General features: G+C 37.0%; 2 protein-coding genes across 2 annotated transcripts in view; one reads left to right on the top strand and one right to left on the bottom strand.

The window, feature by feature from the left end:
* Positions 1-2,639: 2,639 nt before the first annotated feature.
* On the bottom strand, positions 2,640-11,968 carry LOC128855943 (nuclear pore complex protein Nup98-Nup96). The gene is made up of 13 exons (XM_054091202.1): positions 11,840-11,968; positions 11,347-11,655; positions 8,912-11,288; positions 8,695-8,849; positions 8,176-8,624; positions 7,996-8,104; positions 5,726-6,138; positions 5,397-5,661; positions 4,578-5,332; positions 4,239-4,498; positions 3,764-4,173; positions 3,573-3,700; positions 2,640-3,505 (listed from the first exon to the last, which is right to left on the bottom strand). The coding sequence occupies exons 2-13, from the start codon at positions 11,624-11,626 to the stop codon at positions 3,155-3,157; spliced, it is 5,952 nt and encodes a 1,983-aa protein (XP_053947177.1). The 5' UTR covers positions 11,627-11,655; positions 11,840-11,968; the 3' UTR covers positions 2,640-3,154.
* Positions 11,969-13,236: 1,268 nt separating this feature from the next.
* Positions 13,237-26,788, top strand: part of LOC128855944 (dedicator of cytokinesis protein 1) — an 89,800-nt gene continuing 76,248 nt past the window's right edge. Inside the window, exon 1 of the mRNA XM_054091203.1 lies at positions 13,237-14,191. Within this exon, the coding sequence (XP_053947178.1) occupies positions 14,137-14,191 (55 nt within the window). The 5' untranslated portion in view covers positions 13,237-14,136. The remainder of the gene's footprint in view (positions 14,192-26,788) is intronic.

Consider the following 26,788-nt stretch of genomic DNA (forward strand, 5'->3'; position numbering starts at 1 on the left):
CTGAATATACATATATTTATATATCTTGTTGTGAGGACACTTTTATTTAGGGCTAGCAGGCTTTCTCTGATAGCCAATATTTCAGCTTGAAATACGCTGCAGTGATCCGGTAACCGGAATGAGATGTTTGCACTCATTCCTTGTTTGTTTGTTAACAATAATAGTAGCCCCGCCAGTGTCCGGCATATCACCGGACGTCATCGTCTAGCTCATCTAACCGCAGGCCCAGGAAACATGCTGTTTCGACGGGATGGGTCCAGAGGAAGAGGGGTGTGAGATGAGTCGGTTTTAGGGGGCATGTGAAAGGGTGGTTAGTGTCGTGCGGGGTGCCTTCACATGCCGGACATATGTTTAGTATAGCCGATTACGGCATTCACAGGACGGGAGCTTAAGAAGGTGGTGACGGTCTCCCGGTGAATGTCGTTTATTGACTGTCTAAACACTGTCAGGTCCAGTACATTCCGGTCAGTTTTGTCATGGATCTCGTCAGCGTAGTTTAAGAGATGTCTCCTGACGTGTCTGGGAGGTGGCTCAAGCAGGTGTCTTCAGGGGTGAAACCTGCGGTAACATCCCAGCAGGTACTGCTTGCTGAGCAGTTTGTTATGCTACATTGCTGGAAGCATTTGTGCCTCGTTGTGTAGGTGTTGAACCGGGGACATCAGGAGGCACCCGTTCGCTGTCCGAATGGCAGTATATTGGTATGTCTGTAGCTTTATCCACTGCGTGTCACTAGTTCCAGGCGACCAGCCAGGCGCTGCATAGTTCAGAACCGGCCGACCAATTGCCTTAAATGTCGATAGCAACAGTTCTTTGCCTTTGCTTCAAGTGCTGCCGGCAAGCGATTTGAGGACCTTGTTGCGGTTTTGGGCTTCAGTGGCAATTGCGGTTGTGTGCGCTGAGAAGGAGAGCAAACTGTCAAAGGTTACACCCAAAATTTTGGGGCAGTTTACCTTCGGAATTGGTGTGTCGTCGACTTTTACCTTAAGGGACAGTTTGACCTCCTTTGTCCAAGTGGTAAAGAGGGTCGCCGTGGATTTAGTAGGGGAAAGTTGAAAATTCCTCGCAGTGAAAAAGCGAGAAAGGTCGGAGAGGTAGTTGTGCACTTTGGAACACAGACCATCGAAGTCATTGCCCGACGCCATTATCGTAGAGTCATCAGCGTATGAGACCAGGGAGACTCCCGCTGGTGGTTGGGGCAGCTTCGAGATGTAGAAGTTGAACAGCAAGGGAGAAAGGACACCACCCTGCGGTACACCTTGTTTTATCTTCCTCTGCTTTGATGTTTGATCTCGAAAAATCACTGACGAGTGACGACCGCTCAGGTAGTTTGCGGACCACCTCTTCAGCCCTGGCGTGAGTGTCGACTGATAAATATCATCTAGTAGCGTGGAATGGCTGACTGTGTCGAAAGCCTTCTTCAGGTCCAAAGCTACTAGGACAGTCCTCTCGCTGGGGCGGTTTTGGTTAAGCCCGCGGTTTATCCGTCAGAATGAAGGCCTCCGCCTACTTGATCATTTAGCTTGGAACCATCAGTATAAATGCTGATTCCGCTTTTATTGTCCACTACCCCATTGTCCCAATCCTCTCTCGTTGGAAAAAAGTTGTGCTAAAGGATGTGTTGAAATGCAACTCCACTGAGCTACAGAAGTCTGTCGTTTGATGTAGGACGGGGTATTCGTCTAGTATTCTTGCGTAACCTCTTCTGTTAGTGGCTAAGTTGAAAGATTCTCTCAACCTAAGTGCCGATTTCGCCGCCAGCTGTTTGCTGTAGGCCTCAATCGGTAATAGGTGCAGCATGACATTCATCGCTGCCGTGGGCGTGGTCTTTAGTGCCCCGCAGAGACTAGCACCCCTTTGAATACTTTCTAGGCGTTTTACTGTTGTTCTTTTCTCGAGTGTTGGCCACCAGACTTGGACACCGTATGTCATGATAGGCCTTACCACTGCTGTATATGGCCAGTGAACTGTTTTTGGGGTTAGGCCCCATTTTGCTCCCACAATTCTTTTGCATGTATAGAGTGCTGTGGCTGCTTTTTTTACTCTATCATTAATCGTATGTTTCCATGAGAGCTTCCTATCTAATACTAGTCCTAGGTAGCTAGCCTCTTCTCTAGTGTGATTCCCTCAAGCGGTTGGGGGGTTTAGAGCAGGTATCCTGTATTTTTTGGTGAACATGATTAGTTCTGTTTTGTTGGCATTTATCCCAAGACCACTCGATGCAGCCCACCTGCTTACATCGCTCAAAGCATTTTTCATTATGTTGTAGAGGGTATCTGGGAATTTCCCTCTTATTAATATTGCAACATCGTCTGCGTAGGCCACTACGTGTATCCTCTTTTCCTCTAGACTCTTCAACAATTGATTCATTGCCAGAATCCACAGCAGAGGAGAAAGTACACCGCCCTGAGGGGCGCCCCTATTCACGGATCTGCGTATCGTCAAGGGGCCCAACGTCGAAATTACGAACCTGCCTAGTAGCAACTGTTCTGTAAGTTTCACAAGGCCCTCGGCGACACACATAGTGTACCGTATCCCAGAAATATTCGATTAAATTGTATGAGCGATGAGCTATCCGCTTGAACCTAAATCTCCTTATTTCATCAATTTGTCAAATCCGCGTTAAATAAAAGTAAAATAAATAAATGGTAGTTGATGATTTTTATTAGAATTTAATTGTAGGTTTACACTAAACTATACTCAAAATTAAACAAATTGTACGAATAGAGGTGGATTATAACAGATGTTTGTGGATTTAAGCATTTTTTATAAAAAAAAACATTAAAAAGAATTTAATTCTTACGTTAAACGTTAACGTTAGTGACGACAGATGTAAGACCACAGGTTCAACACTATCTTCGCTTTATACGTACGTATGGGGCGACTTCAGAAACGTATCAAAGCAAGCGTCATTGCAAGTGCTAAAGTGCTGACACACTACGCCACATAACTGGGTCACTAAGTGTCACCACAGCACTACAGCACTATGCAACATATCTTTTCATGTACGCTTTCATGCCAGACAATTATACGTTTCGAAAGTCAACCAAGTGCGTTGCTATTTCAAATTTACAATGTAAAACTACCTTCAACCGAAGCTTACTTTTGTCTAAAATTAACAATAACTTTTTTACTTCAATGCAGTGCACACTCAATGTCATTTGACCATCATTATTTCATTATTTTCGCTTGCATTCACTTTCGCCAAGTCATCGACGAGCGTATCGAGCAGTGCACGCAGCTCTTGTTGTGCAAATTCCTGAGGCAATGGCAGGCGTTCCAATGCAATTTTTATAATCAAACACGGATTCAACACCGGACAAACGAGCAATACGCCGCGCACTAAACAGGCCAAATTCTGTGCTATTTCACTTTGGCACAGACGGTGCTTGGCCGTGGGGCAGGGCAACAGATTTATGCGTGAACATAAATCAGCCAATTGCGGTTTCAAATTCTCCCAACGCGCCTCTATATCCGCCTCCGTCTTGAGTGTTTTTAGACTCTTGAACTGCAGTTAAAGGGGGTAATGAATTTAATGGCGCACTAAGTAGGCTAAATAAATGCTTTTGACTTACCTTTTCGTTGATGTCGATAAAGTCTAAAAATATTTGTCCCTGATTAGACCAATTTGGTACTTTTATGGTTTTGTTTGCCTCGGCGCCTTCAAATTGGCTCAACAGATTGTGTAAATAGTCCAGATTATCTGTGCGAAAAAAAGTGTGTAAATTTTTGTGCTGTAATCTATAATGAAATTTGCGGTGCTCACCATTGATAATTGCATCAGGTGCAATATATTGGAAAATGACTTCGTGCGCCAAGGCCCATTGTTTCGCTTTTAGCAGATATTTTGCTTGCATGTGATGATTGCCTGTGGCGCCCGCCTTCACGCCTTTTGCATAATCAATCCATTTTTCCGGTACACCCAAGTTGTTTATTACAAACTTCTCCTTTTCCGATAATGCAACACTTTTTGAAACGCTCACATAGCGATAAAGCACATTTTGCACAGCTAATTCTCTCTGATTGCGGTCTTTTATGTGCAGCAAAACGAATATAGCCCATTCCCACAGTTCGTAATTCTCCAGTTGACTAGCAAAACCGACATGCAATTGACTTTCGCTTAACTCTGAGCAGTGGCGGTAACCGATGGCCTCCAATGTTTGCAAAAGTAACCAACTGCAAAGGGAAAGTATTCAGTTAGAAATTAATAAAAAAAAAAATAAAAATGTATGCTTCTTTACCTCAAGCGGTAGTCCATGGGATCGGCCGTATGAGTGGCCGGATTCAACAAACTCTCCAATGGGTGACTGCGTTTCGAGAACAATTGCAGCAAATGGTAGCGCAAGTCGTAGAGCGCATACTTTTCATTCAGACTGGTTTTGTCTATATAACAGGGGGTGGGTGGCAAGGAATAAAATTCCTCCGACTTAAATGATTTTTCATAAGCCAATAGCGCATCGGTTATAGAGGCGGTAGGCGACGAGAGGTACCACAATTGAATCTGCAAATTAAGTGGCAAAAATACAGAATTAAATATAATAGTCGATATTTCAATAAACAAATCCAGCCAATCCACTCACCGCCAACACTTTTGTCCACTCAATGCCATCCAAGGTATTAATGGGCCCGTGGCCTGAATCCATTAGCGCAACACCGGCTACCAACATGTACAGCTTCAAACGCTCCAATTGTATGAATTTATCAGCTTCATCTTTGTGCCAAGCGGCCAATTGATCTTCTAACAGCTGGCGCACTGTGGGCCCCGATGAGAGCTGTGACAGCAATAATGCCAAATTTGCGTCGTCATAACGAAAAGCCAAATCGCATGCTTCATTCACTTTGTGGCACATCACCAACTCTAGCAAATGGTCCAGATAAGTGTGCTTGGACACGTTCTTTGTTAGCAAATCTTTATCGGTCAACGTATTCTCCAACCACTCGGAGAGCAGATTACGGCGACACATCACAGCAAAGTGTGAAGTTGGCTCACGGCCTTCAAGTTCTTCATGATCGCCCCACAGGGCCAGACAAAGAGACCACACCGAAACCGCATACTCCTCCAGAGGTCCGAGATTAATTTGTTTAATGGCTTCATCCAGATGCTTTCCAATCAAATCAGTGCCATTATCCGACTTAATCCAAGGGCATTCACTGCCCTCAACGTCTTCTTGCAGCGAGTTTCGCAATTGCAGCTCCAAGTGTTTTACAATACTCTCCTTGAAATGCTCGTAGTGCATTACGGAAGATATTTTCACGTGCTGTAATATAGTTTTAGTGTAATCATTGGCGCCTCGGCCTTTAAATATGTACGGCGATACTTCGTAAAGGTGCTCATCTAAAAACAAAGACACAGCATTAATAACTTTTGAATCCGCATTGAAAACTACAGGGTGTTTTACTTTTCACTTCATGATCCAGATTCTTGCGTGTGGACGGCACGATTAGAGTATTTTGCGGCCCGAAACCAGTTTTGAAACGACGAAAATTATACAACCCCATATCTGCAGCCCATTTGCCCTTTAATTTGAAGGCCAGCGAGTTTGCAATGGGCACTTGATGGGCCATAACTTTTATGCTGGCCATTTTTGGCTTTATGGAAAATTCCGGTATTCTAACGAGTGGTGCCACAACTGCCGAGTCACTACCGAGTCCTGGAGTTGATGCCTTCAAATTCAATGCGATGTTAGTGAACTCATATATTATTTTTAGCTAAAAATTTATTAATCACCTCAGTATCAATTTCGCGCATAAGGCTCATAACAGAAGCGGAAGAAGAGGGCGGCAAAGGTGAGGGCTGCACTACAAAATCCAACTGACTCGATGCCTCTGAAAGTGTACCACCATGGCCAACTTCCTTCCACAACGACTGCGTAGAAGCGTGCAAGTCTTGCATTTTTTTCCCGAACAAACCCGCACGACGACTTTGATTACGATTATAATCACAGCTGTTTTCCACCTCATCACGAGCGCCTACTGATTTGTTATCAAAATCATCATCTCCAAAGAAGGAAGCCTTCATCAACTGCAACTTGTGAGCGTCAGTGCCAGCCTCACGCGCTAAAAAAGCGGTCGGACTAGTCACGCGCGGAATTTGTTGTTGCTCGTATAGGGGAAAATCATTGCCGTTTGCTTGCAAGAATTCTGGAATGAAAAAAAGGTTCATTAGATTTTTAATAAAGAAAAAGTTTAATAAAAAAAAAATTTAATAAAAAAAAGTTTACTAACTAAAAGTTTAATAAAAAAAGTTTAATAAAACAAATTTTAATAAAAAAAGTTTAATAAAAAAATAAAAGTTGAATAAAAAAAGTTTAATAAAACAAATTTTAATAAAAAATATTTAATAAAAAAAAAGTTTAATCAAAAACAAAGATATACAAGTTTAATAAAAAAGCTAAAAAATATATTATTAAAAAAAACAGTTTAATAAGAAATAAAGCTTAATAAAAAAAGTTTAATAAAAAACAGGTTAAATAAAAATAAAAGTTTAATAAAAAAGTTAAAAATTATAAGTTGAATAAAAAAAATTAATAAAAAAAATTTATTAAAAAAAATTTAATAAGACAAATAAAAAAAGGTTTTTTAACAAACGTTAAATAAACAAAATTTAATAAAAAAGTTAAAAAATATATATATTTATTAAAAAAAAAGTTTAATAAGAAATAAAAGTTTAATAAAAAACCAAGTTCGTTAAAAAAATTAAAGTTTAATAAAAACAAAATTTAATAAAACATGTAAAAAAAAGTTTTCTAACAAACGTTGAATAAAAAAGTTAAAAAAAAATAAATGTTTATTAAAAAACAAATTTAATAAGAAATAAAGTTTAATAAAAAAAAAAAAATCAATAAAAAAAGTTTACTAACAAATAAAAGTTTAATAAAAAAAAGTTAAATAAAAAAGTTTAATAAAACAAAGGTTAATTAGAAAAAGTTTATAAAAAAAGGTTAATAAAAGAAATAAAACAAATTTTAATAAAAAATGTTTAATAAAAAAAGTTTAATCAAAACCAAAGATATACAAGTTTAATAAAAAAGTTAAAAAAAAATAAGTTTATTAAAAAAAAATTTTAATAAGAAATAAAATTTAATAAAAAAGTTTAATAAAAACAGTTTAATCAAAAAATAAAAAAAATACATATGTAGGTTTATTAAAAAAAGGTTTAATAAGAAATAAAGTTAAAAAAAAAAGTTTAATAAAAAAAAATTTAATAATATAAAAGGTAAAAGTTTAATAAAGTATAAAAGTTTAATAAAACAATTAATAAAAAAAATTAATAAAACAAGTAAAAAAAAGTTTTTAACAAACGTTAAATAAAAAAAAAGTATAATAAAAAAGTTAAAAAAAATATGTTTATTAAAAAAAAAAAAGTTAAATAAGAAATAAAGTTAAATGAAAAAAGTTTAATAAAAACAGTTTAATAAAAAGTAAAAGTTTAATAAAAAAACAAGTATAATAAAAAATAAAAGTTTAATAAAAAAAAAATTTATAAAACAAGAAATTGTAATAAAAAAGTTGAATAAAAAAAATTTATAAAAAATAAAAGTTTAATAAAAAAAAGTTTAATACCAAATAAAAGTTTAATAAACAATCAAGTTTAATAAAAAATAAAAGTTTTTATAAAAAAAAAATAATAAAACAAGTAAAAAAAAGTTGTTTAACAAACGTTAAATAAAAAAGTTAAAAAATATATGTTTATTAAAAAGAAATTGTAATAAAAAAGATTAATAAAAAATCAGTTTGATAAAGAAATTGTAATAAAAAAGTTTAATAAAAAAAATTTATAAAAAAAATTTATAAAAAACGTATAATAAAAAATAAAAGTTTAATTAAAAAAAGTATAATAAAAAAAAGTTAAATAAAAAAAGTTTAATAAAAACCAAAGCATAATAAAAACCACCAAACAAACAAAAAGTATAATAAAAACACCGTTTATTAAAAAATGTTTAATAAAAAAAAGTTTAATAAAAAAACTTTTATTTTCAAAAATTTTGAGTAGCTTACGTGTCTTATCGATCAACATAAATTCGGCAGACTCATCCATGGGATAGAAATTCGTAGCACCGGCTGTGAGACTTTTTGGGTCAAGCGCACGAGCAGCATCCTCAGAGATCTTTAAGTTGATCAAGAAAAGAGAAATGTTAAAAATGTCTGTATTTTATATGTTCTGTAATCGATGCTCACCTTCTGAGCATTCTTCAGCGAAGCCATTGTTATTTTATCCGTTGTAGTTGTCTTGGCTTTTGCGCCTTGTCCAGTCGCCACCGCTGTGCCACCTGGTGCGCCCGGCCCACCCATTTTTGCTTTTTTCGGGTCAGTAGGCACAGCCTCATCTTCTTCATCGCTGTCATTCAGTCCATATTTGGAGAAGTGCTTCACGCGGAATACCCAACTGCCCATCTCCGGACGATATTCAATAAAACGCGTGTCATTTTTGTCGCAAACTCGCCGCAGTTTTCCTTCCCAATCCATGTCGGCAAGCCGCACCGGATCCTTAATTGGTTCATGCCTGGTTTTGTCATGCGGCCAAACTTGATCCAATGTTACCTGAGCTTCGCGGTTCAAACCACTTCCGACGGGTGGTTTGTTGTCATCATCCGGATAGATGATAATTTCCTTATTACGGAAGTGTACTGCAACAAAAAACAATAGCGTAAATATTACCGCTAGCTCTAAACGACGAAAAATCGCTTTGGGCGTTACCTATTTCATCCAAGTTTAAGCCAGCTACATCCATTTCCTTTCCGAAATAAACATTGCCATAACCCTCACGTCCTACGGTAAAGTTGGGCACAACACACGAACCATCCTCGGCAAGATACGACTTCAAATCGTCCAATGAGGGAATTGTGTAATACCTTAAATGAAAATTGTGAGTTGAATACCAATATTTCCTTAACTAAATGCTCCACCAGCTTACCCAATTCGTCTTAATGTTATACCGGTGGGATGCTCTTCGTGGACTCCAGATGTTTCTTCGACTATTGAACGCTCGTCAATACCGTATGAACGATTGGAAAACAAACTTTCCTCGTGGCTCTCGGGCAATTCACGACGTGATACGTCGCGACTTGTTTGCTCGTCAAACGGATTCTCCAGCGATGTGGGGGCAGGCGAACGACCGGTTGGTGTGCCCGTAGCACCAGTGCTTGTTGACCGATAAGTCTCCAGGGGCTTGCGTGGTACGAGTTCGGAGAGTGTACTGTTAAGAGGCATGGCGCCATCGATGCTGTTATTTAAGTTTTGTTGACGCATCTTCTCCACATTATTGGGATGTAGCCAGGATTCTCGTCGTCCAATGTCGCTCTCTCGCCCATCCTGTACTGCTGTCGGAAGAGCGGGATATGCAGCAGATTTGCCCCCCTGGGATGTTGGTGGATCCAGCATTATCTGGCCTGAGAATGATTCATTGCGTAGCGCAGATGATGCAGGAGATTGTGTCATACCGCCCACTTGGCGCTGCACGCCGCTGGATAGGGAATCCTGCAATCCCGTTTGTCTAGTAGGGCTGATGTTTGCATTGCTGCCCACAACCGCATTAGCCGGCTTGGGTTTGATTATCAGTCGCTTCGCATTTGGTTTTAGACTAAAGGTCTCCACACTTGAGTCGAATTCTTCAAGGCCTTCGAAAAGTGATTTCTTGGTCAGTGCACTTGTGATTGGTTTCACACGCACAACGCTCGGGCTGGATCTGGTGGATACCTTAAATTGGGTGAGAGTTGATTCGAGTATTGCTTTTTGTGCTGCGGGATTTGTTGCACGTGTGGCATCTGTTTCATCGCTACGCTTCAGGTCTTTGAATATAGGATTATCGCCATATGGTGAGGTTACTTTCGATAGTATTTGTTGATGAATCGGCGCTACTTGTTGCTGCTGACCGCCACCTAGACCACCAAGTGTCATATTGCCGCCTCCAAGTGTACTCGAACCGAAAGCACCACCAAGAGTAGTACCAGTACCGAATGCATTGGCCCCACCACCGCCAAAGAGAGCGCCAGTTGGGTTGGTAGTTCCTTGGCCGAGTGAAGTTCCAAAGAGTCCTCCGGGTTTGGCCGAAGCATTGCCAAACAGCGAAGGCGCAGTAGAACCGGAGTTGAAATTCAGTGGAGCTGTAGATGTCTGTGTGCCAAATGCACCAAATCCCGAAGTAGCAGGTTTATTTAATGTTGAATTGAATAGTCCACCGGTTGGGTTTCCGAGCGAAAAATTTGTAAAACCTGTATTAGCTTGAGATGTGGCACCAAAGGGGGGCGCTGCACCGAAGGCGGTGGCAGCAGGTTTGGCACCAAATAGTCCAGTGCCGGCAGTGCTAGTTGCTGCAGCACCGAAACCGCCAAAGCCAGTGTTGGTGGCCGTTGATGTACCCAGCCCAAAAGCAGGTTTATTCGCATCAGCAGCTGGTGCACCAAAAAGCGAAGTTTGTTGAGCAGGTGCTGCCGTACCAAAGCCACCGAAACCGGTAGAAGTTTGTCCGAACGCTGGTGCGGTGGTTGCAGTTGAGGTTTGTCCAAATAAGCTGGGTTGGGTTTGGCCGAAAGCTGGCTTAGCACCAAATAAATTGGAAGAGTCTGTTGTTGCCGCCCCAAAACCAGTGGCAGCTGGTGCACCAAATGGTTTCCCCAAGAAGCTGTTTTGTTGCGTGGTTGCGCCGAATGCAGAATTAGTCTGTCCGAAAGCACTAGCGCCAAATAAACCTTTATTTTCTGTTGTTGTTGTGGCTGTTTGTCCAAAAAGTCCAGTGGTTGGTTGAGCGGTTGCACCGAAGAGGCCTGTGCCTGTGGATGTTGGTTGTGTGGTTGATCCAAAGAAGCCAGAACTGGCACCTGACGTGCCTGCTTGGGGACCTTTGCGATTTGCCATATAATCTTCTAAACGCAACTCTTCCAACGATTTGCCTTCGTACTCTTTCATGGCCGTAATGCAATGCTGCTTGGTATTCACTGTATTTGGTTGACCGCCTTTCATGAGCGTATCTGTGCCAATAGTAGGTTGATATTTTGCTATGGATGTGCCCGCATTAGCGCCCATCATCATGGTAGTACCACTACCAAACACATTGCTGGTAGTTGGCTGCGCCTGTCCAAAAGTACCAAAGCCAGGTGTGCTTGTTGCCGCTGCTTGTTGGCCGAACAAAGATGTTGTTGGTTGTGTAGCCGTCTGACCAAAGCCACCCAACGTGCCAGGCTTAACAGCAGATCCAAATGCTGATGGGGTGGATTGGCCAAAGAGGGAACTTGTATTGGCTGCAGGTTGAGCAGAGCCAAACATCGAAGCCCCTTGTGTTGTTTGCTGAAAACCTGAAACAACAGCATTGAAAAAATACAATAAATATTATTATTTATACATTAATCTAACCTCCAAATCCAGGCTGTGCAGTTGTAGTGGCACCGAAAGCTGAAGCAGTAGTGTTTGCTGCGCCAAATAAGCCCGTTGATTGTGTTTGAGCTGTATTTGCACCAAATAATGAAGGTGTTTGTTGTTGTGTGCCAAAAGTTGGAGCAGCTCCAAAGGCCGATGGGGCTGGCTTTCCAAACGCAGATTGTCCAAACGGTGAAGAGGTGGTTGTGCTGCTGAAACCACCAAAACCAGTGCCCGTCGTAGTGGTGCCGAACGTTGGTTTAGTTCCACCAAACATTTTCAATTTTATTTAACTGTGCAGTATACCTAAAATTATTGAATTACAATCAAACAAAGATGAATTTTGTGAGTCACAGACGCTAATTTCACAATGCGTGCAACATGCCGTCCACGCGATGCATGTGAAAATGCAAGCAAAATTTTGTCGCTCTGTAGAATGGGGAGAAGCTTTCTTTTATGGATATATAGGAAAACAATTTAGTTCGCTTACACAAATATCTTAATTTTTATTACAGAAAAACTCCAAATATGAAATCGCAAAACACAAAAACCGTTTGTAAGCAAAAAATGGCGCTACAATTGCCTGCTGAAATTCTGTAAATTTGACATATCACACATAGCTATGTGTGCCGCAAAAATATCGATAACCAAAGATTAATCGCGCAGAATTTGCAAATTAAAGGTTGCACTAAGGTTCAACAGCAGGGTTGCAATTTTCATTTTATTCTATTTAGCCTATATATGATCTAATTTAATTTAAATTATTGGCAAAATGATTTGCTATTAATGTATTTGCTCTACTGCTTCTACCTGTTTAATTTATGAAAGATTTTTATTTTCGCCGTAACCGACTACCATTCGGAATTCAGAGTGAACATAGGTTCGAATCTCGCTGAAACACCAGAATGTTAGACTAAGATTTTTCGAATAGCGGTCACACCTTGGCAACAATGGCAAATCTCCGAGTGTATTTCTGTCATGGAAAAGCTCCTCATAAAAAAAAATACTAAAAAATATATCGCACCCTAAATACAAAAGGGTTACAACTCAAAATTTTCCACACTCGAGCTTGACTTGTTTACAGTAGCACAGAAAACAAACTATGTGACATATCACGCTGAAATTTGCCATGTAAGCTTATAACAGTCCTACCAAAAAACAAAAAATTTATTTTTGCCATATGTCATCCGCGGACCGTTTTATTGATAACGTCTCGTTCATATTTGAGCAGAACGTACATTTTGAGTTGTGACCCTTTTGTATTTAGGGTGCGATATATGCCATTCGGAGTCGGCTTGAAATCGTAGGTCCATTTGTGGAACAACATCAAGACGCACGCCACAAATAGGAGGAGCAGCTCCGCCAAACACCCAAAAAAGGGTGTAGGCGTCTATTCATTTCGCATGGTTTTAAATTGTGACAGCATAACAACCGTACCGGCAATATGAGGGCCAGTAATGACTCACATTTAGCTCTTGCAGATTAACCTCTTGCTTGTAAACGATTCGCGAATGATGCTGAATCATTTTTTTTTTCAATTGCAGAATTTAATTTATTACACACAAATTTTCACAATTTGCCAACCACGTTTGTGTTTTGGTTTGTTTCAACTAAGCACAGTTTACACTTCTTGTTATGCATATTGTTTTCCAAAGTTCCCCTCACAAGTTTTAAGTAGTTAGCTCACTGTAGACCTTTCTTTAGGTTGACATATTTCATCTATTTTATTGCGCAATATTTTTCATGAATTTTTATTATTGCGATCTCTTTTACACATTGCACATGTAGACTTCCTACTCACCTGCTTGCCTGCTCCCACGCCAGTACCAAACGAAGGAAACTGTAGAGCAAAGCAAAAGGCAAGATATTTATCGAAATCAATCCAAATGCAACTGTGCCAAAGGCAACGGCGGAGTTGAAGCAACAGACGGAAAATGTTATTGGACAAGTGTGGAACAAAATTGAGTGAGTGATGTGATTAACGGCGGCAAATAATCCAACAATTAAAAATCCTCGTTATTTACGTTGTGTTGAAATGGTAGATGCTTACAATAAATGCGGGTATAGATGCGGAGCGCAGGGAAAAATATGAGTTTAATTAAGTTTTGTTGGAATCATGCGAAATATGAATGAATATAACTAAGAAAGAAATTTAAGAAGATCGAATTTGCGCTGAGCTGTGTGAGCGTTTTCGCTATTGGAACGATGTCATGTCGATAAGGCGTGGTGGTGTGGAGTAGAGTGAAGTGTTGTTAAGCCATTGAGCCGTAGCCAACTCCCAATTTAATAAAAAAATGAAATTTCAAACGAAATCGAATGAACGACACCGAAACAAATTGCACAATTACTTTTTGCAATTACATTTTTGAAATGTCGCAATGTTAATCGAGTTTTATTGGCAAACGAAAATTTGTTTAATGTGTTTTAAATAATTTTATGTGGTGAAATAAAAAAAAAATGATGTAAACATCCAAAACAGCGGAGAAATAGTTATATTCCTACAATTACATGGAATTGTTCATAGCTGCCCATTGTGCATTTGGTTTGTTTAAGTAAATAATTCTTTAATTTTGCTAACACAACTTCAAACTCAAGCAAATATAACAATTTAATACCAAATGCCATTTGCCATTTTCCCATAACGAAAGCTTAAATTTGAAGAAAGCGACTGGCAGTGATAGTGATAGTAAAAGTTATCTTAGAAGAGAAGTGCATAGCAAACAGCAACGGAAGCGCAACAACAAATTGTTTTATTAAACTGGCAAGTCGAAGTAAAAACAAAACAAGATGACCGTGACGACAGTGTGGAAGGAGGCAAATAGCAAGCATGCCTTCGGAATTGGTAAGCAGATTTTGCAAAAATTTTATATTGAAAATTCGGTTAAGTAAACAACGTAGTTTCCACAACAAACGGGTGCGTGGAATCGAATGGGTAAAGATTTATGTAGCAACAACCAAGATTTGACTTCATAACAGTCATGAACGGGGCGGCAAACGAATTAAAAAAATGTATTCCAAATAAATTTATTCTATACCACCTTTTGCTCTCTTACATCCATGCATTCCCACAACAACTATTCATTTGAGTACCTGAAGAGTGTTTGTCAACTGTTGTTGTCTTTCAACTGTTTCTGAGTCTCACATACCTATGCATGTATGCACGTGCATTTATCTTCAACTTTTTCTTATTGTTTTTCTACCTTTCTTTTGTTTTCTTACTGTCCAGTCGTCCAAATTCAAGTTTCTTGTGGATACCTCATTCAAGTCATTAGTTCATTTTCAATGTTTTGCCAGACACCAAATAGTTCTTCACAGCAATTTGAGTGCACAGAGCAATTAGAGGGCTAAAGGAAGGCATCGGCAATTGACCTCCTGCTAAGCAACTTGTTACACGTATCATCCACATGAACGTACTTGTTGAAACACGCAAACAAAACAAACTCAGTGCACATCGCGCGCCTTTTCCATATTCGTGTGTTAAATTTTTCACATTTTCAATGACCGTCTTGCTCAGGCCGCCTAAAATTTAGTTTTCGTATTTCGAGTATGGAATATGCCATACTGAATATGACTAGTTACACTTGGAAAAAGTGGAGCACGTTTAGAGTTTCAACGTTCGCGTACTTGAAAAATGGATAAGAAGAATTCAAGGCGTTGATAGTCGGTCAATTGTACGGTTGCAGCAAAGGGTTACATATGGAATTTTAGACAGTAAATGTGAATTTTTTATTTGGATGACGGGCAACATCATACTCAACACACACATATACGCATGTGTATGTACATGCATACATCTCTACATATGCATGTTTGCCTGCAATCTCATCAAATGAAACACAAAACCGGCCTGCACTTGAATTAGAAGCATCTTCATACATACTTTCTTGCATACATACAAAGATATGTACATATGTATGTATAATGTGTACATGCATGTGATGTGATGTGGTGTGAACAGTAGTCGCAAAATGGAGAGCGGTGGCTGGTGGCAGTGACCATGAAACTCGATTCGATCATTAGTTATCTGAGGCTGAATCGTTGTAGGAGCGATTTGCAATGAATCGCCAGTGTCGTAATGAACTGTTGTCGCTATGAAATGTTCATTCTGACCTGTTGTAATCTGATAATTTATAGAATAGAGAGAAATTAATTCAGAATGTAGAATTTTGTAGCTTTTTTGTCTGATTGACATTTGACGGGTTGAAGTGTCAAGCGCATTTGGCGAGTTGCCACGAATTAATAGAGAGAATCAGTAAATAAAATATATATGGTATATATAGTATGTATATATATACGAGGGATTCGCGGAAAATTTAATAACGGTATTTCGGAATTTTTTTTCAAGTAAACACTAGACGCACTTGAGACATAACTTTTTTAATATGATTAAAAATTCACTAACTGAAATCATACAACTTATCTACCATGAAGTAAGACCATTTAAAAATTGAGATACGCTTTAAATTTAAGATAATAAAGACAAATCTTAAAGAAATAGAATTTTTAATTTGTATTTCAAAAGACATGCGATTACAAATAAGAATGCAATGACAAAGCACTTTTGAAAGTAATAATTAAGATAAAAAGAAGGAATAATAAATAAAAATTAACAAAATATATAAAAAAACACCTCTAAATATATTTATTCTATTCTATTCTATTCCATATTCTTTTATTGCATTTAAAATGTGTACGTAAAAATAGCAAAGCATTTAAAGTAGGGTGTTCTAATCTTGTTCTCTGCTGATAAAAAAATTCTTTTGACTTCAACACTTGTCAGCTGAACCTTTGAAAAGTAATCTTAAGACGCACGATCCTCACCATTACAAAATACTTGAACTTCTTTATCAGCGCGTCTGATAAATTATGAATTTTTCGACCGAAGGAAATTTGCTTAGATTGCCGGGATTACCAACACTTGAAAAATACCAGGATCCCGGGACTAGCATCCTTAATACGTACAGAATAAAAGAAGCTTTTTATGTGGTCCAACATAATGGACAACGGCATAATTTTATGCCACCTCTAAATGACAGACGGACGGACGCGGCATTCATCGCATGTAAGTATGGGGAATGTTTATGCTGCTACAACATGAGCCCTTAGCTCTTTTAATCCATACAAGACGCCGGGGGCTGATGGAATACGCCCGGTAGTTCTATTGCTAGGCGGGGAGTTAATCACACCACATCTAGTTGGAATAATGCGAGATAGTTTCGCACAGCCATACATACCAACAGTGTGGAGAAGAGCGTAAGTGGTTTTCATACCAAAAGTAGGAAGAAAGTTCTATTCAGTGGCTAAGTCCTTCAGACAAATTAGTCTCACCTCTTTTGTATTAAAAGCAATAGAAAATATATTTGCATATGAAATCAGATCAAAAACTCTGTGTATAACACCTTTCCATTCAAAACCAAAATGCGTACAGGGCGGGAAGGTTTACGGATACTGCGCCGTAAAGATCCAGAGTGCCTTTGAGTGTGAGGAAACATTTTTCTGTGCATTTTAAACAATTACCCAATTTCTATCAAAATTTCACACTTTTTATTCAGAATTTTTATTTTATTAAATGTTTGGATGCGCAGAGTTTTATATCCTATTTAATCGTAGGGAGGAAAATGGTCAAAAATCAATGAAAATTTCCGTCGGCTTCAAATTTTAAATGTAATGGGCTATAAAACTGCGTACCCAAAATTTTCTGATTGAAAAGTTAATATGAGGAAATAATTTGTATAACAGAATTAACTAAAAAAATAATTGAAATCGAAAAAATAAATAAATAAATAAATTGTCAACACTTGTCAATATGTGCTGCTTTCATAGTTTTGTCTTGCTCTTCTTTTTATGTGTAATTAATCCCCCTTGAGTGAGCACTACTTAAATGCAAGATTTATAATTTATTTTCGGTTGTCCTAATTGCAGTAGTTTAACAGATCTATAGTTGCGTTCATTGAATTCTGCTAATTCGCAGCGGCCGATTGGAGTTGCACAATTTAGTGCCGGTTGTTATTTACACCGCCTATCGACGTCTAGCGATTTACTTCGGCTCTGCGCTGTACTCGATAGTCCGTTAAGACTAAGGGCTGATTCCGTTTTTCAGCACAAAGAAATATCTTCTGGTGTCATAAATCAATCCATAGATACAAAAATTCTCCTTTTACAAAAACTTTTATTTTGTGCATATTTCAATTTGTAATCTTACATTTCTCAAAAACAGAATGCGTAGCCTATAGCATAAAAAGTGCCAAAGAAAATAGTATTCTGCTGTCGAAACATTGGATTTTCCATGAAGGCTATACGAAATATCATAATCTCCTCATCTATCTTCAATGGCATGACAAATTAAACCGCCAATATGAAACACACCAACATTTACTCACACATGTTTACTAACATATATGTGTGCATGTATGTTTATATGCGTGCATTGTATAAGAAAATTGATTATTATTAAAAAAAAATATTAATAATAAGACTAGTTAAAATTAATCGAATAAAAAACAGTCGGTTCCACTTCGTAGCTTTCATTGGACAACCCAATTCCACACACTGCGCCTTCTCACGCGACGTGCCAAACATCAAGCGCTCACTACACTTACAACGTCACCAACAATACTCTCTATAGTGTAACGAAAATATATGAAATATAGGAAAGAAAACAAAATTTGGCTGAAAAGTAACTACATACTAAGTTTTGCTACTTAAAACTTGCGATTTGGTATGGGGCGATTCTCACCTTATGCGTCAAGCACAAGCATATCAACATGCACACATACATATGCATTGCAGCTGTTGGGGCTAATACCTTTGGTTGAGCTGTCCGCGCATAAATGTATAAGCATTCATACTACGGCGACACGGTATCTCGGTTATCGTCACTTTATTACTTAGGTTTTAATTGTTGTGTTTTCTTTTATCTCAAGCCGTTTTTAACTATTTTTCTCTGCCTTTACGGCTGTCTTTACAATTATGCTTTTTGTTTTTACTTTTATTGAAGTTGTTTGTCGTTTTTTTGCTTATGTTTTCCTTTTTTTGTTTTCGTTTTCCATCTTGTTTTTATTGCTTATATTATATACATATGTAGTTACGAGAAATTCTCATTTCAGCTATATTAGCAATTCTTCTTTTTGCTATCGCACAATTTTTCGCTTACTATTTTTTAAGCGTGATATTCGAGTACTCTCCAAGTAATTATTCGCTTATTTATTAGATTCATACTTTTTATTACGCCTTGCGACAGCTAGCCGAGGGACTTGTCGGGTGGCGAAACGGTGCATGCATTAAATCACCGTACGAGTGTGAGCGATAAGTCGAAGTGTTCACTTGTATGTATGCATGTATGTATGTATGCGCCTCCACACACTTCAACATTTCATTCTCTCATTTAGCCATATGAGGGTTATTATTGTTTTTTGATTAATTAAATTATTCATATTCCGCAAAATTCCGATATTATTAACTCATTTTGTTTATATTTTTTATGCGAATATGGAAAAATATTTTGTGCGTTTGTTCTTTAAAAGCATATTTTAATTCACTTTCAATTCACATTGCTAATATTTATGTACTTTCACTTTGAAGACTTGAAAACGGTATTTCATTTTCTATTGATTTCATTAGATTCCATGCAATTTTGGCACATAATTTCCCAGTTAGACAAATAAATGTTTATGTATCCTTATTTCCGTTTTCATTTTCATAACCTTTACCCCAAATACAGATGTAAGTATGCACGTATGACTTGTTTATTTATCGCACGCGCTGGATGTGGTCCACAAATGCAACCGACCATCGTCTCATACCAAAACCGCACAGCAATCGTCGGCAATAAAACACTCGAAATCGTATGAATGTAGAGTAAATATCTGTGTTTACTTCGTCCACCCCTCCTCCCCTTGCCTCGTCCTTAGTTCGCCCTAATGCGCCTCAACCGAAGACACCGCAATCAGCTTTTCTTTTATATAAATATTTCAATTTGTGTTATATTTTTTCTTTCTTTTCCAAAGTTTCCTGCATTTTGTATTAACCAAGCAAGCAACCTATATAGTTAGTGAATGTCTGCGAAGGGTGTTTAAAAATAAGCTGCCTATGCAGCGCCTGCACCACAGACAAACTCTTCCAACAATCGAAAATCTTTTTTTTTTGTCTACTTTCGTTCGTTTTGTTGTTGACTCTGCCGGCTGCTTGAGCCCCACTTGCTTGTGCATTGGCTCCACTTCACCTGCAATGATACACGCCGTTTGTGGCAATGATGGCTGGGTGGTGCTGAAGTTTGATCTGGCTGGTTGGCAGGCTACTCGCCACGGTAGTCAACTGACTGACTGTTGATGTTTGCAGGCGCAACACGTGCCCTGGTGCATCAGCCAACTGAGTGCTTTGTCTTATTTGCTTTTACCCTTCTTTGTGCTCTGGGGTGCACCTCCTGCATGGTAGTTTTATATTTTGTGTTAATATTTACTATAACATTAGTTTGCCGACATGCCTGAATTCACCTTTAATGAGTTTACATAGAAATGCTTTTTTATGTTTTTCTTTTACTTTTGTGAGTTGAATGATTTATTTGTTTGCTCACGGCAGAAATGGTAAATATAATGTTTGGATTAGTTACACTGCTAAGAATTCAACATCCAATTCTTGTATATAAAAAATTTGAATAGGAATTTCTCACCGAATACAATTTTTATTTGCCGTCTTCATCCATTCATTCTCAAAAGCAATATTTTCCCAGCAAAATTTGTAAGCAATTTGTTGTTGCCCTTCTTAGCGCTTACTAATTCTTTCTAACCAAGGAAATGTATCTCAGTGACTGGAACAGAAGTACATATTTTGTTTAGCAGTTAAAAAAGGGCGGACGAAGCAGAATTTTTCGCAAACGCAAACTTCATTATTTTTCTCTAACGATAAACATCTTCTATTCGTTACTTCTCTGGTGGTGAGACTCTAAATCCATTTAATGTTCCGTAGCCTTAGTTCTTCGGTTCTATGCTCCTCCTTGATGGTGTGTTGTCCCATAACAAGTAATGTCTCGGGTGCTACTAACTAATACTAACTTAGAACATTATCGGAACATTATTAAATGTAGTTGTTTTTGAAGTGCGGCCATACGCACCTTACAGGCTTCAAGGTATGGAAAGAATCTAATGATTTCTAAAATTTAGCCACAACTGAAATTACCTGATTTGAATCACCCTCTTTATCCCATTTTTCCCTATTTTATTTTGTAGTTGATGAAGTTTTCTTCGTATTTCACAGCCGTAGTTTTTTTTTATTCCCACGTCAAACTTCTCTTATGATTTCTTCATTGTCATGTTTTGGTAGTCAAATGTAACTCGCAAATAAAAATTATTTTCTTCTACATTTTTAATTTAATTTTATCTGAAATTGACTTTTTTATATTAATTTGAGTTTTATTTACTTTTTGCATCATTATTTTTTTATTTCACTTTATTTTAGTTAATTATTATTTTTTACTTGGTTTTTCTTCGTTTTATTTAAATTTTTATTTAATTTGATTAAAATTTTGTTTTATTTTACTTTGTTTTATTTCATTCCTTTTTCTTTCGTTTCATTTTATTTTAATTCCTTCTTATTTTGTTTTTTAAATATTATTTTACTTGATTTTATTCAATTAAAATTTGTATTTTATTTATTTCGATTTTTTTTTCTTTTACTTGGTTTTATTTCATTTTAATTTGTTTTATATTAATTTTATTTAATTTTACTTCGTTTTATTGTGTTTCATTTTAATTTTAATTTAAATAATTTAAATATAATTCGTTTTTTAATTTTATTTATTTTATTTTTTGTTTTATTTATTCTAATTAGAATTTTTTATTTTACTTCGTTTTATTCAGACAACGAGTTTCAATCAACCAGACCAAAATTTTTCATTAAAATAATTTATTCCGAAAAAAATGAAAATTTGAAGTGGGAAAGAAAATAATTGCACTTTTTTTATAATTTTATAAATGAATTGATTAAAATAATATTTTGGTGATTTTTAATATAAAATTTGAGGTACATGCAAAGGCCAATATGTTAAAGAATATCCCCGTAAAATTTTAACTTAATATCTTGTTTACTTTTTGAGTTATATTCTTACTCATCTTTCGTTCGACGCTCATCACTTCACTGAGTATAGAAACTTTTTAGGCTTTCTATTAAGCCTAAAAAGAACATGAAACATTTGAAAATGCTGGAGGAGCTGCCCCCCTTAATTTTCTACTTATTTACACTAATTTTTGTTTTTTTAATTTTTTTATATTTCGTTTTTTTAATTTTTTTTTAATTTTTTTTTAATTTTTTTTTAATTTTTTTATTTTATTTCTTTTATTTTTTATTTTTACTTTATCAAAGCCTTCACATCAGCATTGCAGTTTATATTGCCCGCTTCATCGCTACGAATTTTCTGTGTGCTAACTCCACCCTCAATGTAAATCTACAAAACAAAAAATGTGTACGAAGTGTGCAAATATATACATACATATGTATGCTCGAATCGACAATGACTGAGTTAAAGTAAACATTAACAAAAGTTGCAAAAATTAGTACTACATCAATGCGCTAACTTTCTTATATACAATCGCTCCTCGATTATGTGAACTAATCCAAAAATTAAATATTCATTTTAAATATTTAATAAACGTTGGCATTGTTTTAAAAATTGTGTTCCTTCCCTGCTTTCAAAATCATTGGCATTTAATGCAATTTATTACCCCTTAAAACCATATCTAATGCCACTTCTTTCGAGCAAAGTTAGACATTCCGATTCCCTGCAAAGTTAGCAAAGTTAGACATTCGAACTCCCTTATTCGAATTTCGATTGTTTGATTTTAGTTTTTTAATTGTTGAATATTTCAAATGCTTGTTTAAGTGAATATTTATGCAATCAAGTGGCTACTGTAAACTCCACACATATATATATTTCTTATAACTGCACAAAAGAAGTGAAATATGCCACCACTTGTGGTACTTCTGGCCGTATTTTGATGCTTTGTTGCATTTGCTTCGAGTGGAAGGGCATATATTCGTATGCCGAGACGTACTTCTGGCATCCTTTCATCACATATGTAATTGACGGTCCATTAACACAATTAAGCAACAATTCGGTGACAGAAGTGACAGAACGACCAAATGACGAAACGAAGAAACTGCCGCATACTGGCATTTTTTCACCCTAAAAGCGTTGTGCAGCAACAAAGCAAATATGCACAAATAATGCATGTGCAGGCATAACTGCATACCCTGCAGTTAATCGACTTGTATCGGGACTAGTCCATTTTGATACACTACTGGGCCGAGATCAAATGCCAGTGAGTGATTTATATTTTTTGCATGTATTTGGTTATTGCGCCAGTTTCGAGCTTCTCATAGGTGTTCTACAATACCGTTAGAAATGCAGCGTCATTTAAATGAAATCCTTGGCCCTTCTGTGAGCTTCTCCCATACATACTGGCACATACTGAAATATACATATACATATGTAATGTTGCCGAACTGATGGGAGATTATGAATTTGAAAATTAACAAAGAAAATTATACAGCAAAGGAAGCTCTGTTTGAAGCTGTTAAAGAAGTCTGGTACATCATATCACCGGATGTTTTAAATAACTAAATTTTTTCTATGCCAAAGAGGATATGGGATGAAGTCATCAAAAATAGTGGGTTTAGTATAAAATACGAAACAATAAACGTAAATACAAAAGTTTACTAATTTTATGTAATTATTAAATTACTGTTAAGAGAGGAGTACTTTAGTTTTGACGATTTCATTTTTGAGTAGTTCGGATATTTTCAATTTTCAATTTTAGTTTTTTGTATTTAAAGTATTGAATAATTTTGGTTATGTTTTCTTCATTCCGAATTAATAAGAAAACAATAGTAAACAAATATGTAATATTTTACGTGGTTTTTATTGATTAGAAGTCCTGTAAGGGGGTGCTTTAGTTTTGGCCAATACCGTAGGTACGCATCCGTAAATTTATTACTGGGACTTTACTATTATTTACTGCAGTCTCGTAATAAAGGGGGTTTCAATAGGAGCGCTCGAACTACTACAATGTAAGGCGGCCATCTAGTAATAATTTTTTCTAACCCTAAGCTAATACTTTTTAACCCTCCGTTGGGCACCCAAGTCTAGCCAGACCTTTTTCGACTTTGGACGTGAATTTAACATACAGGGTCCGTCACTCGAAGTGTAACCAATTAAAAGGGCCATCAATTTAGTTTGGAAAATTACTTTTATTCAATTCAAAGTAAAAAATGTGTGAAAATAATACAAAATTCGCATCTGGTGAATTTGAGAGTCATTGTGTGGACGTTATGAAGTTCGGAACGTTGTTTTTTAGCCATTCTTGGTTCAGTCGAGCTTTGTGGGAAGCCCGCATTTCGCATTTACCTTGACGCCAGACTCGAGGCCAATCGACGATTCAAATTCTTGTGTGAACGGTCGGTCAAATAAACCCTATCGTTTTGGGAGTTTAAGAATTGATCAACTTTAAAAATTTTCTCGTCAGAAAACACAATGTTCAGAAATTTACTGCTTTCACCCAAGCGAAGCAACTCCTTCGCTCTCTCATGTCTGACTTGTTGCTGCTTTGGTGTGAGATCATGCGCCTTTTGGATCTTGTAAGGCTTGCCTTTCAGATCATTTTTCAGCAGGCGGTGGATGCTACGGTCAAATATTTTCAGTTCTTTCGCCATTTGATTGGCACTTCGTCGGGGATTTCGTGACGTCGGGGTTCACGTGACGTTGTAGTCTTTTCATGACCACCTCCATGACGTTTCGCGATGCTACCAGCATCATTGTAACGAGTAATGGTGCGATAAATAAAAACTTTATTTACTTATTTACTTTAATAGATCAGCTCTGGTCGCAGTGCGTAATGGCCTTCTAATAATAATATTTACTTTAAGGTTCTCAAGCTCACGAACAATCGCTGGTTGTGATTTTCCAGCCAAATATAATGCAATCACACTATTACGTTTGAAATCGATTACTGATTTTCTTTTTTCGCGTTCACTCTCGGAAAAATGCTTCCGCGCGCTTGTAAACAATACTCTGGACTGTCATTTAACCAACTAACAGACAGCTGATGCCCGTGCATCAGATGCGTGAGCGGTCTGAAGTTGGTTACATTTCTAGTGCCGGACCCTGTATTTCTATTATAGCTAACGACTTGAGCTTAAAGGTAGCTTCCTAAAATTTAATTTTCTATCGATTTATAGGGAAGTGTGGCAAATGCGCCACATTTATAATTCATTTTTAAGTATCGCAGCTATATATTTTTAATTTCTTACTTTTCTCATTGGTTTTGACGTGCATTGAGCCACCTACAGAAGTAAAAATAATCGCTGAAAATATATTGGTTTATGAAAAAAAAAAAGTTTTTTGATTTGTTCTTTATTTTGACTCATTTCGAAGAAGGTTGATTACAATGGAATTTATGGTAAAATATGAAATGATATTTAATTATGAATTCGGTGGAAGGCAACCAAAACATGTATACGATATTTTTGAGTGCTCTTGGCATACTGGATTCTTGCATACAATACAAAAGAAACTAGTTCTTCGACGAAGCCTTTTGCCTACTTGCAGATAAAGACGAAAATATCTCTTCGCTGTGAGTGTATCGGCTCCGGTTGGTTGGTTGACTACAAATTTCCCAGGGATAGTAATTGGTTTGTTGAAAAATGATTCCATAGCCAAACGAATAGTGAATTGAGAAATAATGGCTCGACTATTCATACGATTTTCAATGTTTGCAAGGACCAGACTCGGTTGGTCAGGTTTTTGGAAGGTTTTAAAAATGGCTTACAACGGAGAGTTAATCTCTGCATTTATCCAATGAACACTGCACGATTCAATCACGGGTTGAAATTGTTAAAATTTACTGCCATAATCAGTGCTCTGTTCGCAAACGCTGCTTGAGATGACTTCGGGAAGAACACCATCTTTCTGTATGAGACTCATTTCTGATTAAGTCGCTTCATAAACAATGTGAATTGTTAGGATTTGAAACGACGAAAATTCACCGAAGATTCTTTAGGTGCCTTTACACTCAGAGAGTCACTCACTGAAGTCGCTGTGCAATGTGGATTTCGGTCTGAGGATGTCATCGACCCTCGTCTTTTCGAAGATGCCATCCAAAAGTGGGTCACTAAAATGCTCCTATTTTGTCAATATCGCCGGTTTATTAGGCTTAATTTCAAGTTAAGAGCATTCTTAATGCAACACCCTATACTTTATCTCCATAAAAAGTCGAATAGAGTTGGGAGAAAGAGACTAATGAAATCAGCAAACATGATTGCATACATGCATACATACATATATTACACATGCATCTATATATCTATACATACATTCATATACTTACATTAATACATACATTTCTATATGTGGATACCTACAAATTTTTTATTAAATTTGTGACTACTCGCATAAATTTTCCTTTTTCTGATTGCTTTTCGCCAATGATTACTTACTCACTCCGCCACTATTGAAAAGCTAAATAGTAATTTCAACATGCCATCCACCCTCTGTGTCACAACAATTGTTTGCTATCGAATTGAAATTCTGTCAACGAAAGCAATCGGCATCAATGCTACGAGATTGCTGCACTTTGAAACGCATTGCTTTCATGTCACTATGCACTTGCGTACGTACTCGTACATAAATGTATGTGCATACATAAATATATATATGTACGTGTATGGCGCTGAAGCATAGATTAGATTGATCAATCATGATTGAAGACATGGGCGTGGCGTGGCGGCTGTGTGTGCAAGTTGCTTTGCTTGATTTTCAACTGCCAATGCCAATAGTGGCCTTAACAGTGGATCAACAAATGACGCACATACATACATACATTCAACTGTGTATGTAAATACTGCTCGCGCATCTGTGCACATGTGTAGATATGAAGCAATAACAGTAATTTACAGCTTAATTACACGCCGTCGCTAGGGGACAAACGAGTGCCACCCAATTAGACAATTTCGCTTCGTCTACTAGTACGAGGATTTACTGCTACTTAACTGCAATACTGTTTACTTTTATTTGTGTGTATGTGTGTAGGTACATGTATGTATGTATATCATATATGCCTTTGTACATACAGTGGGTGTTACTGAAAATCGTACAGCTATTTTTTGCGATGTTAAATTTTTTTGTTAATTTATTATAGAAATGTACATAGTTCATGCACTTACGAAAAAATAATTTTTTTTTTTAAATTTCACTTTTATTAAAAAAAAATTCAAAACGGGGAATGTTCAAAAGAGTTTCGGACATTTATTTCTACCTTTTTTGTTAGAATATGAACTATATTTGGAAAAAAATTCAAAAAACGTTAGACGTGACAAAAAAAAAAGAAGTTGCATCGTTTACAGTGACACTAATTGTGTATGTATGTAGGTATACTAGGATGGCCTAAAGATT

This window comes from Anastrepha ludens, chromosome 2 (genome assembly GCF_028408465.1).
Source record: "Anastrepha ludens isolate Willacy chromosome 2, idAnaLude1.1, whole genome shotgun sequence".
Taxonomy (NCBI): Eukaryota; Metazoa; Arthropoda; class Insecta; order Diptera; family Tephritidae; genus Anastrepha; species Anastrepha ludens.